Source organism: Nyctereutes procyonoides, unplaced genomic scaffold (assembly GCF_905146905.1).
Source record: "Nyctereutes procyonoides isolate TBG_1078 unplaced genomic scaffold, NYPRO_anot_genome, whole genome shotgun sequence".
Taxonomy (NCBI): Eukaryota; Metazoa; Chordata; class Mammalia; order Carnivora; family Canidae; genus Nyctereutes; species Nyctereutes procyonoides.
The window spans coordinates 8,061,931-8,075,473 of NW_026575033.1; the positions used below are offsets into that span (position 1 = coordinate 8,061,931).

General features: G+C 38.4%; 1 protein-coding gene and 1 pseudogene across 7 annotated transcripts in view; one reads left to right on the forward strand and one right to left on the reverse strand.

Moving 5' to 3' along the window:
* Window positions 1–13,543, reverse strand: part of LNX2 (ligand of numb-protein X 2) — a 78,860-nt gene that overhangs the window by 22,959 nt on the left and 42,358 nt on the right. For all 7 annotated transcript variants that reach the window (XM_055317180.1, XM_055317183.1, XM_055317181.1 and 4 more), the window contains one exon: window positions 1,670–1,917. In XM_055317180.1, the coding sequence (XP_055173155.1) occupies window positions 1,670–1,917 (248 nt within the window). The remainder of the gene's footprint in view (window positions 1–1,669; window positions 1,918–13,543) is intronic.
* LOC129504478 (RAD51-associated protein 1-like) lies at window positions 6,424–7,112 on the forward strand (annotated as a pseudogene).

The window sequence follows — 13,543 nt, forward strand, 5'->3', positions numbered from 1 at the left end:
ACACAGTGATCTGATAAAAAAATATACAATGTCATCTTGTCCTAATTGATCAGAGAAAGTTTTTTTTTTCCTTTTTTTTTTTTTTTTAGATTTTATTTATTTATTCATGAGAGACAGAGAGAGAGGCAGAGACAGAGGCAGAAGGAGAAGCAGGCTCCATGCAGGGAGCCTGACGCGGGACTCGATCCCGGGTCTCCAGGATCACGCCCTGGGCTGAAGGCGGCGCTAAGCCGCTGAGCCACCCTGGCTGCCCAGAACATTCCATTTGTTCAAGTCTCCCCTTTTGTACTTCAATGTTTGTTTAAAGTTTTTCTCATATAACGCTTGCTCTTGACCAGTTAAATTTCTTCCTAAGTATATCTGTGTTCTATTGTTGCGTAACAAATTGCCAGAGACTCGGCAGCTTTTAAAATGATATTATTATCTCATTTGTGGGTCACGTCTGGGCACTGGCTGGTCAGGTCCTCTGGTCAGGGTTTCATCAGGCCGAAATCAAGGTGTTGGCTGGGCTACAGTGAGCCCACCTGAGGCCTGCGTTGTTCCTTGGTTGTTCACAGGATTCAGTTTCTTGATCAGAGAAAGTTTGAACCATGAAACAACTGTAAACAATGCAAGGCAGTAAATAATAATAATAAAAAAAAGACAAACTGTGGTATAATCACCATAGCAGTGAGAAAGCAACCACGTAACCATGTCAAGCTCTAAGAGGAGGGTCCTGACCTGAGCATTAGGAGAAGAAAAAAGTATTCTAGCCATGGCTGGGAAAATTTGGATTTGTAGCAAAATTTGGAATTTTCACAAGAGAAAATCACATTTAAAAGTAAAACCTAGGGACACGTGGGTGGCTCAATGGTTGAGCATCTGTCTTTAGCTCAGGTCATGATCCTATTGTCCTGAGATGGAGTCCCACATCGGGCTCCCTGTGGGGAGCCTGCTTCTCCTTCTACCTATGTCTCTGACTCTCTCTGTGTGTCTCTCATGAATAAATACATAAACTCTTTAAAAAAAAAAAAGTAAAACATAACTATCAAGATATGCCCAAGATCTATGACTATAGGCTTTCTGCCTATTTCCTGGTGGGTTGTATAGACTGATCAGTGGTTGCTACTGGAGGACAGCAATAGTCAGAAGCATGGCCTTGGGGTCAGATACATATCCAGCCACTTCCTGGCTCTCAGACTTTGACCAATTAATCTCTCAAGACCCAGGTTCCTCACCATTAAAACAATCTAATATTGGTACAAGCATTTAATTAGTTAATAAATGTAAAGTGCTTGGCACAATGCCTCACAAAGAATAAGCATTTAAGCCAAGGTATTATTTTTATTTTTCTCAATGTTGTGGATTTCTTAGTTAAGAAGCAACAAGCTTCAAAACAAACAAGAAGCCTATTAATGACCAGTGAATTCGTGAACTCCAACAGAAGAGGGGCGGGGAAGGATTACCAGCCTTAGGGTAAGATTCATGTTCTGTTTCTAAACTGCAAACTGTTAGAGTTACATACCTAAAGGGTAAATTTATGTCGTATGTGAAGTGTATCTCAATAAAATTAGTTTTTAAAGAGGAAAAAAAAATGCATGTCAGGAAAGTAACAGGGAGTAGTGGGAAGAAAGGAAATGTCTGATTAGAAAACAGAGAGGAAAGCAAGAGCAAGGTGAAGAGCACATACTGTCAGTGGCTGTGTTCTCCTCAAAGGCAGGATTGTCCAGGCCAGGGTCCTCAGTCCACGCAGGAAGAGATGCTGATGGCAAGTTCCGCTCAGCAGGTGCTGTGCCCGTCCCTGAACAGTCCGTTTCGGGTGATAAAGTACCTGGAAGATCTGTTATAGTGGTTCCATTTTCATTCTCAATCTCTGTCTGAGCTTTACCAGTTTTCCTCCTCTCTAGGGCAAGTCTCCGATGAGAAGCTCCAGGACATCTGGAAAGAGAACATCAGGTGGTTCCCAGATGATTCGAAAGGAAAATGATTAATAGCTTGTGCCACAAGAGAATAGCCATGGCTTCTGTGCAAAACTCACCTAGAGGTAATCCACAAGTAGCACATAATTCTGATTTTAACCTCCGTTCAAACTAAGTCCTTACCACACCACATAGCAAACTTAAAACAAGGCATTGGCACAAACAGTGGCTTTGTGTATCTCATCTCAAAGAAAATTTCGATATAAAACTGTATTCAGATATATACTAGTGCCACAAATATAGCAGTACAGTTGATGCCACATTGCAAGTATTATTCTGAAATTCTAATTATATAACCCTTTTATCACAGGTGAAATGGCTTAACCATAGGAATGGAAACAGAAGTCTTCTCCTACAACGTGCTCTTGCATCCCGCCTTGAATCTTCCCTGGGTGACAATCTGCCTTTCCACTCCAATGGTCAAGGATACACATTCATTTATTAGTGAGCAACAATACATTTGAAGTTCTGCCACTTGTAAGAAAGCACAGCAAAGGCCTAAGAGGTTGTATACGGTGGTGGGTGGTTATCTTATGTCCAGGGCTTCAGACTTCATTCAATGACAATATTTTTAAGACCCTAAAATTTCATTAAAAATTAAGTATAGGATTAAATTCAATGAAAACTGAAAGCTATCCTTTAACTATAAAAGTAATAAATTTCCCCTCACAAATTAAAGATACGTTGTGGATTTCAAGTTCTTGAAAAAGATCCTTATAGAGTTTTTTTTTTTTAATTTATTTATGATAGTCACACACACACACACACACACAGAGAGAGAGGCAGAGACATAGGCAGAGGGAGAAGCAGGCTCCATGCACCGGAAGCCCGACGTGGGATTCGATCCCAGGTCTCCAGGATCGCGCCCTGGGCCAAAGGCAGGCGCTAAACCACTGCGCCACCCAGGGATCCCCTAGAGTTTCTTTATTCAACATTCACTCATTACTTGTTTTCTCATCACCTTGTTTAAAAAGGGGACAACTGATTTTCTTTTCTGCATTGTTGTGCAGCACTCTAGGAAATGTTCAAATGTTCCTGTAAGGGCCTCATGAGTACTTTGGAAAATTACATTACTGAGAAAAATTATTTTTGTCAAGCAGATTTAATAAGAAATGCATTTTTAAAAAAATTATTCAATAAAAAAAAGAAACAAAAATTGGATAATAAAAAACATGTGAAGGGTGCCTGGGTGGTTCAGTGGTTGAGTGTCTGCCTTTGGCTTGGGTCATGATCCCAGTCCTGGGATGGAGTCCCATATTGGGCTCCCTGCAGGGAGCCTGCTTCTCCCTCTGCCTATGTCTCTGCCTCTCTCTTTCTGTGTCTCTCATGAAAAAATAAAATCTTTAAAAAAACCTAGACTAGAAATATAGGTAAAGATTCAATTCCCCAAATGTATATCACACACTGGTATCTACATGGATAACAGCTAGTCTTTGATGGGGAAAGGGCCTCGGAACAGGAAGTGGGGAGAAAATACAAGGAGAATGTGCACAGCTAGGAAAGAGCCTAGCTAACAACTTCAAAATCCTACAAACTAACTATAAAGCCCCTCTTATCTTATGCAAGAATAAATTTAAAAAGAGAAACCTGACCCTGAACTTTATGCTCAACTAATATACGATAAAGGAGGAAAGACGATCCACTAGAAGAAAGACAGTCTCTTCAATAAATGGTGCTGGGAAAATTGGACATCCACATGCAGAAGAATGAAACTGGACCACTCTCTTGCACCATGCACAAAGATAAACTCAAAATGGATGAAAGATCTAAATGTGAGACAAGATTCCATCAAAATCCCAGAGAAGAACTCAGGCAACACCCTTTTTGAACTTGGCCACAGTAACCGGAGAAGGACAAACAGTGTATGTTCTCATTCATTTGGGGAATATGAATAATAGCGAAAGGGAATATAAGGGAAGGGAGAAGAAATGTGTGAGAAATATCAGAAAGGGAGACAGAACATAAAGACTTCTAACTCTGGGAAATGAACTAGGGGTGGTGGAGGGGGAGGAGGGTGGGGGGTGGGGGTGAATGGGTGACGGGCACTGAGGGGTACACTTGACGGGATGTGCACTGGGTGTTATTCTGTATGTTGGTAAATTGAACACCAATAAAAATTAATTTATAAAAAAAAAAAAAAAAGAGAAACCTGAAGTTGTTAGAGAGGTAAAGAAACAGGTATACTTACATCCCAATGGGACAGCAAATTGTTAAGAGGGATTAAATAAAGGTATTTAACGTGCTATTATGCAACACTCAAGGAAGGTTACAGAGGACCTATGCAATACCCACATTTAAACAGACGGGCCAGTTGTGCAGACAGAGACAGAATGACTAGCCAGGAGGAGGCCCTAAGAGAAAGACTTCACGGGAGGCAGGAGTGTCAACAGAGAAAAAAATGCCACGAAAGAGGTCAATAAGAACCAAAAAGCATTACTTTTATTTGGTGGTTAAAAGGTCATAGTAACTAATTTACAACACTTTTGGTGTTGAGGGCAGAAGCCCTCATAATACCGCCACTATAGTACCACCATTTCTGTTTACTGTATATGCCTTCTATAAAAACTGCACACTAGAAAAAAAAACACCAAACAACAACAACAAAACAAAAACAAAAACTGCACACTAAAATTCACCAGGCTTGAGGGAAAACAAGGATTGAGATAGACCATTCAAAACCTGGGTGTCGGGCAGCCCCAGTGGTGCAGAGGTTTAGCGCTGCCTGCAGCCTTGGGGTGTGATCCTGGAGACCCTGGATCAAGTCCCATGTCAGGCTTCCTGTATGGAGTCCACTTCTCCCTCTGCCTGTGTCCCTGCCCCTCTCTTTCTCTGTCTCTATGAATAAATAAAATCTTTAAAAAAAAACAAAAACAAAAACAAAACCTGGGTGTCTGGGGAATGGCTGCTAATGGGTACAGGCTTTCTCTTTGAAAATGTTCTAAGGGATCCCTGGGTGGCGCAGTGGTTTAGCGCCTGCCTTTGGCCCAGGGCGCGATCCTGGAGACCCGGGATCGAATCCCACGTCGGGTTCCCAGTGCATGGAGCCTGCTCTGCCTGTGTCTCTGCCTCCCTCCCTCTCTCTCTCTCTCTCTCTGTGTGTGTGACTATCATAAATTAAAAAAATAAAATAAAAAAATAAAATTCAAGCTTCTTTAAAAAAAATGTTCTAAAAATTCAATCATGATGATGGCTACACATTTCTGTGAATATACTAAAGACCACTAACTTGCACATCTTAAAAATAGGTGAGTTTTATGGTTGATGAAAAACACCTCAAAAGAACTATTTTTTTTTAAAGACTATTAGGGGATGAGCAAATCAGAGCAGCTTGGATAAAAAGCTCATGACCACAGACAGCTCGAAGCTGTCGTTCCTCAAATCTGTAAACACTTGGAACTGAAAGAGTGTTGCTGAGTGTCTAATCTGTGCCAGTCACTGCAGAAAGACCTCTATATACCACATTTCACTGAATCCTAACAACCACTCTGTTATCCCTATTTTACAGACAGGAGACTTGACACTTAACTAAGGTAACATCACACAGCTATTAGGTTGCAGAGTCAAAATCCAAACAAAGATCTGATGCCAAAGACATCTGCTCTTTCCACTACATCATACTAAATTCATGCCTTTTTTTTTTTTTAAGATTTATTTATCTGAGAGAATGCACACATGCACAAGAGAGCAGAGGAGGGGCAGAGAGGGAGGGACAGTGGAATTCCAGCAGACTTTTGCACTGAATGAGGAGTCTGATGTGGGGCTCAATCCCAGGACCCTGAGCTTAGGACCTGAGCCAAAACCAAGAGTTGGAAATTTAACCAACCCAGGTTCCCCTTTGCTAAATTCATTCTTTTTTTTTTAAATTTTTTTTTAATTTATTTATTTATGATAGTCACACAGAGAGAGAGAGAGGCGCAGAGACAGAGGCAGAGGGAGAAGCAGGCTCCATGCACCGGGAGCCCGACGTGGGATTCGATCCCGGGTCTCCAGGATCGCGCCCTGGGTCAAAGGCAGGCGCCAAACCGCTGTGCCACCCAGGGATCCCTGCTAAATTCATTCTTATGATGTTCTTTTTCTAGGCCAAAGTGAATTTGTTCCACAAAGTGGTATCCAGAAACACAGAGAATATTAGAATGAGAGAGACCTTAGTGAAAAATTAAAAAGCAAACAAAAATCACAAACAACAAAAACCAATATATCTTTCTAAATGGAGCATATAACAATAACATCACAAACCACAACTGTCATCAGGGGTATATCTTGGATTATTCAAGTAGGTAGGTCAATGTAGCAGGAGGTTGGTATAGAAAATATTAAAAATGAATAGAACCAGAATGGCTGCTAATCAATGGATGGCTGGTGGCAGGAAGCAGAGAGCTCCGGTGTCTGGTTTTAGGTGGGAATTGAAACCATGCTACTGCCAACAAGACCTTGAAAGCTGTGCATTTCCAGCTTGAAGGAGGCCATGCCTCGGCCCTCATGGCCTAACAAACCAGTCTCTTACTCATAGTCTGAAAACTGTGACAGCAGTGATGATTTTGTTTCTGCAACTGCACTCTGAAATAAGAAGCCCAGAATGCCACCAGAAGAGTAAAACTAGAAATGCCTAAACCTAAATGGAAGTCTCCAGAAAAGAAGACATTCCCCTTACAAGAGAAAACCCCTAGAAAAAGATGGCTTTTGATGACAAGCTCTGTCAGCGAGACTTAAGAGTCACACTGGCTTTATGAGTGAAGTAACTCTAATAGCCACCACTGATGTGGAGGAAGCTCAAGATAAAAACAAAGGAAAATGTGGCAACAGTGAACAGAACAATGACTAAGTCTCCCCATATCTCCAACTGCTGTGTAGCCACTGATTATTTAGATCTGGGTAAGATTACTGAGGAAGAGAATTTTCATGGTGTTCCAGGGAAAAGAAAAACATCAGTGAAGGCCATGGTACAACAGAGGAAGATCCAGAGTGGCAGTGCTGATGACTCTGAACTAGACTCTGCAACTAGTGAAGAGTCTGAAGGTGATTCTGATTTTAGTGAGAGTGAATATATGATGAAGATTTCCCCATGAGAAAGAGTAAAGTTAAGGAAATTTAAAAAAGGAAGTGAAGATAAAATCCCCAGTTGAAAAAAAAAAAAAAAAAAGAAAAGGAACCTAAATCCACGTGTAATACTTTGAAAGGCCGGTAAGAAACCATCGCAAATACTCAGCCTGTCAGCAGAAAGCAGAAAAACCTAGACGAGTCCCACCAGCAGTGTGTAGAAGCGGTAGCAAAGGCAGAAGCCCAGAGGCAGGTGTGTCTGCTAAGACTCCAGATCAGTCCACACCTTGGTTTGTCTAGGTCAGCATGAGTTAATCCCTTGCATCCAAATGCAGCTAGGAGCTGAGTGTGGTAGTAGAGAGAGAAATGTTTCATTAGGAGAATCAGTTTTACAAGTGTTCATACTAGATGTGTGTTTCTGTTTCAGAGGGTATCTAATAGAAAAGAATCTTTTAATGTCATATAAATTATCTCTGCCTGTTCTGTGATAATGTTCTCTGAAGCTATTCAAGACTTCAGTAAGAGATTCGTTTGTAAGTATTACTCTGTAATGTCATTTCCTTCTGAAGATCATATTGTTTTTCTTATGAGAAGTCATATCATTAAGTGGTTGTCAGTTTGACATGGAAAAAGTCCACATTGCATGCTGTTCTATTCTAGTAACATGAAGTTCCTTCTAGTCTTGCCTAATTTATGGCTCCTTAACTTGAACAGCTCAGTTTATTTGGCAAAAGGAAACATGCTCATTTTTTCCCACCAGGGGACACTTCTGAAATCTTACTTAAGCTACACTGCCATTTTTTAAAAATTTTATTTATTTATTCATAAGGGACACAGAGAAGGCAGAGACATAGGCAAAGGAAGAAGCAGTCTCCCTCTGGGGAGCCTGATGTGGGACCTGATACCAGGACCCCAGGATCACACCCTGAGCTGAAGGCAGACACTCAAACACTGAGCCATCCAGGCATCCCTACATTGTCAATTTTGATGCAAAGGTGTTTGTTTCATAGTTTAGCCAAACATTTTTATAGAAAGAATTCAGCATTATTTTACACATTAAAATGGCTGCTATATAACGGCATACATCTCCCACTTAGAAGTAGAAGTTTATTATGTGACAAATAGAATGCAATGACATTTTATAAAACTCTCATTGTCAAAATCTTTAATAAAAGCAAAAAGGTTTTGATACACTCTTTTCCTTGACGCCATTGTATCCATCTCTGTTTTATGATTAAATGAATGCTTTGATGGGGGGGAAGAATACAAATAGAAAAGAAATGCATGCAACATTTAATTATATCAGAGTAGGAATGTGCTGACACAACACAGGTGGAAGGGGAGCTGTGAGACAGTGAGCTGCCCCTTAAAAAGGACACTGACTTGCCATAAGCTGAGGGCTATACCTCCCTATGGAGGTATCTCTATATTCGGATGTGTCTTTTAACTTTCTTAAAGAAAACCAAAAGGCTCCTGCAGCAAGCAGAGCCTTCCTTTCCTTTCCCTTCCCCTCTTTCTCCTCTCCTCTCCTCTCCTGATGGTTATACTTCCATTCCCACTATTCTGGCTCTCCTTATGGAAGAAAATTACATTGAACTAACTGATTTAAGATATAGTAGCATTAAATTGAAAAAAAAAAAAGAAAGAAAAAAAAGATATAGAAGCATTATTTCCTGATATAACAATGATTCACATTAGGAAATGTGGTGTAACAGTACATACTATATATATCATTAGTGGTATTGTTGGTGGTGGTAGTGGTGGTGATGGTGGCAGCAGCAGCAGCAGAATGAAAATAAAGTGATTTAAGGGAAGTGCCAGCACAATTTCTGGGTACTTAATGAAATTCAAAGAACACGATCATCTTAAAAACAAGAAAAATTATAAAAATTGTTATGAATTGAAATATTCAAAAAGTAATTCAAGTACTATCAATGAAAATAAAATGGTAGATTAAGAATGTCTGGAGTGAGAGTATTTATGCTAAGTGAAATAAGTCATTCAAAGAAAGACAAATACCATCTGGTTTCACTCATATGTGGAATTTAAGAAACAAAATAGGTAAGTATAGGGGAAGGGGAAAAGAGAGAGAAGGAGGCAAACCACAGGAGACTTAACCATAAAGAACAAACTGAGGGTTGATAGAGGGAGATATGTGGGGGATGGGCTAGACAGGTGAATAAGATTAAGGAGGGCACTTATTGTGTTGAGCACCGGGTGTAATATGTAAGTGATGAATCACTAAATTGTACTCCTGAAGCCATTATTACACTGTATGTTAACTAACTAGAATTTCAATAAAAACACACACACACACACAAAAAAAAAAAAAAACACGGGAAAAAAAGGATGTCTGAAAAGCCTCTCCTCCATAAAGCAATGAGGATTCTTGCAAATCATCAAAACCAACTATTTCTGAGCTCTGGAAATCAAAGTTCTGTAGTAATCTGGAGTGCATTTATCCAAGGAAAATGGTGGAATCTCAGTAGGAACAGTATCCTCAGAGAGCTTATTAAAAATGTTTAGTGTTCAATACAAAATTAAGACACATGCAAAGAAACAAGGAAGTATGGCCTGTACATAGAAAAAAACCCAGCAAAACTATCCCTGTGGAAGCCTAGATATTGGCCTCAGCAGACAACTTAAATCATGTATTACAAGTATGTTCAAAGAACAAACAAAATCATTCCTAAAGAAGTAAAGGAAAACATAAGAATAATGTCTCACCAAATAAAAATGTCAATAAAGAAATGTAAGTTATGGTAAAAAACCAAATAGAATTTCTGGAGTTTAAAAGTATAATAAATTAGATGAAGAATTCACAGCAGATCTGAATAGGCAGAAGGAAAAAAAAAATCCATGAGCTTGAAGAGAATGTCAACTGAAATTATCCAGCCTGAGGAATAGAAAGAAAAATAATGAAGAAAAAAAAAAAAGAATAGAACCTCAAGGACCGTGGAGCTATCTATGAGCTGAGTTTTCGTACTCTAGTGAAATTAAGTTTGTATTAATCTAAACTAGACTGTTATAAATTAAGATTTAATTGTAATCCCTGGGGCAACCACTAAGAAAACAATTTAAAAATATATATGAACAGAAATGACAAAGGAATTAAAAGGAAATACCAGAAAATACACATTAACAAAAAGGAACAGAGCAAACAAACAAAAATGACAAAAATAGCAAAATGGTAGACATAAATTCTGCCTGCTCAGTAATTACAACAAATATAGACAAATTAAATACTCCAATTAAAAGTTAGTGATTGGCAGAACGGAGTAAAAAAAAAAAGATCCAACTATATGCTGTCTACAAGAGACACATTTCAGATTCAAAGAAACAGAATTCTGAATTTAATTCAAAATTAAAAGAAGAGAAAGAGATACACCATGCAAATAGTAACCTAAAGAGAGCTGTTTGAGTATACTAATTTTAGACAAAATAGACTTTGAGACAAAAATTGTTTCTAGTGACAAAGAACAATTTGTAGTGATGAAAGGTTCAATCAATCAAGGAGCTATAACAATTATAAGCATAACTAACAACAGATCCTCAAAGTCCATGAAGCAAAAAAAATGACAGAATTAAATGAAAAATAAACAATTCAACAATAACAGTGTAGGACCTCAATACCACACTTGCAATAGTGGATTGAACAACTGTCATAAGAACAGGGAAAGAGAGACTTTAATAATACTATAAATCAACCAGACTTGACAGCTTAGAACACTCCACATATTAATAGCAGAAGCACATTCTTCTCTAGTATACATGCAGCATTTTCCAGGGCAGAGCATGTGCTAGGTCATAAAAAGAGCCTCAATTAAATTTAAAGGACTGAATTATACAGAGCATGTTCTCCAATCACAATTAATTAAAAATGGATCAAAGATTATAAAGGTCTTAGAAGAAAACAGGTGTAAATCTTTGTGACCTTGGATTAAGCAGTGATTTCTTGGCTATGACACCAAAAGCATAAGCAAACAAAGAAAACACAGCAACTGGACTTCATAAATATCAAACATTTCTGTCCTTCAAAGGGCGTAGGAAAGTGAAACAACAGACCGAAAGAAAACATTTACAAATCATAGATTTAATAAGGGTCTGGTATCCAGAATATATACAGGACGCTTACAACTTTACAAAAGATAAACAATCCGTTATAAAAATGGACTACTGATGCTGAGCATTTATTCACATGTTTATCGGACATTTAAATAATCTTCCTTGAAGAAATACCTATTCAAATTCTTTGTCTATTTAAAACTGTGGATTACTTTCCTTTTTGTTGAGTTGTAACACTTCTTTATATATTCTGGATATTCTCATCAGGTATATGATTTGCAAATATATATCTGCTTTTTACATTATACATAAGAATGCTAGTAAGAATGTTCCAAACATGAACTTCTCTCCAAGCTAAACTGTGAACTTAACAGAGCAATCTTGCTTCAGCCTACCAGTACCCCTAAAGCCTTTGAAACTGATGAACTAGAAAAGTTCTCAGCCTGGAAAAAAAAAGACTTCTTTAAAGGTTTTCTCTATATTGTAGTAGCTTTTTATAATACTGTTGAACTATAAGTTTTAAGAGGAAAACAAAAAGCATTCTGAACTTTGCCACAAACAAGGACACGAACGCTCAATTTAACAACAAAAAAAATTAACATGTACAATTACCATCAGGTTTAAATGCTAAATTGTTGGGGGTGAGGTGGCAGGGATGAGGAGTAGAGAAGGAGAGGAGGAAAGTTTTATAGTTAAAATTGCTGGGTGGAATTGCACAAATTAATTCCAGATTTTATCTGCTTAATAGAGAACATTTCCTAAAAGCTTTATTTCTCTATTCAAAGATGAGCACTTTCCTATGTCTTTAAAAATTTATTGCTTTACTAATATATAATCAGTTAATAACTAGTAATTTTAGTTAAGAACAAATTCACCTTTTGTAAATATTTACTATTAGTGGTAAGAGAAAATATCAGCTATTCTCAAACTGAAGATTTTTTTTTTAAGATTTATTTGTTTATTTTAGAGAGAGGAGAGAGCCGGTGAGCATTAGTGGGAAGGGCAGAGGGAGAGAGAGAGAGAATCTCAAGCAGACTCCACACTAAGTGCAGAGCCCAATGTAGGACTCGATCTCATGATGGTGAGATCATGGCCTGAGCCAAAATCAGAACTCAGATGCTTAACTAACTGAGCCACCCAGGCGCCTATAAAGCAGATTTCTTAAGAGCAGGATTTCATTCAAACGGGACAGGTAATTACACAATCTTAATGTCATATTTCTACTGATAATTAAGACATTTCCAAATCCTAAAAAGCTTACAATGGCCCGTGATAGTCATGTAGCTTTTATACAAAGAATCATTGTTGCTGATGCTGAACTCCTATAAATTTTAATGAAACCTGTCAATTCCTATCAGGTGAGTGAGACTGTGTGCAAAGATGCCACAGTCAGAATAAGCATATTCTGTGACTCATGGTATCACTCGGTTGCCTGTGTTGGTTTTAAAACATGCAAATGTCTGTCCTCCGCCTATCACAAAGTGAAGACCCACGTCTCCTCCTGTTGAATCTGAGTGGACTGCTTCAAACAGAGTAATAGCAGAAGGAATACTATGTGACTTCAAGGCTAGTTCATACAAAGTCAGTTTCTGCCTTATTCACTGGGACATTGAGTGCCAAGGAAAGTTTTTTTTTTTTTTTTTCAAGGAAAGTTTTAAATATCCTGAGGCTGCCATGCTGGAGAGGCCACCTGTAGGCTCTCTGAGCTGAGCTGATGCCTCTGGTTATCTCCATCAGGGTGCTGAGCATGTGAATGAAGAAGCCATCTTGGAAGTTCCAAACGCTGCAGTCCCTAGCTTTCAGTTCTTCCCAGCTGTGGCCCAGATAACACATAACACAGACAAGTCATCCCTGCTGTGCCCTGTCTGAAATGACTCACAGTATCCATGAGCAGAATCAAATGCTTGTTTCATGTCACTATATTTGAGATGGTTAGTTTCTCAGCAACCGATAACCAAAACACAGATTAACAATTTAATTGAACAAATATCAGCTGAGTGTCAGTTTTGGGCAAGGGGATTTGAAAACTAAGAAAGACATGGTGCTAGGCTTAAAGCAATTTTACAACTCAGCATTAGATTCTAACTTGCTCTCAGCTTGCAGAGACTACTTAACATTGTCATTTTTAACTGAGAAACTAGAAAAAGGTCAGGCTGTTCCACACATTAACTGTTCCAATAGGATATAGAATTTTTATTTTATAATTTGTCTATTTTCCATAATTAATAATCACAGCTGTTTATATCAAGCAAGTCACTTACCTTTTCATATCATTCACCTTTTTCAATTTTCGTTCACTATACAGGCCTAAGACTCTTTGGAAATGATTAAATGAGTAGTTCAAATATTAACAAGTTTATGTGGAAAATGGAACTTACAACTGGATGATTGCTTAGCCTTTATCAACCTACAAATGAAAGGACAGTCTGCCATTCCCAAGTTTTTACATCAGCGACATAAACTGCTTGATCCAAAATACTGAT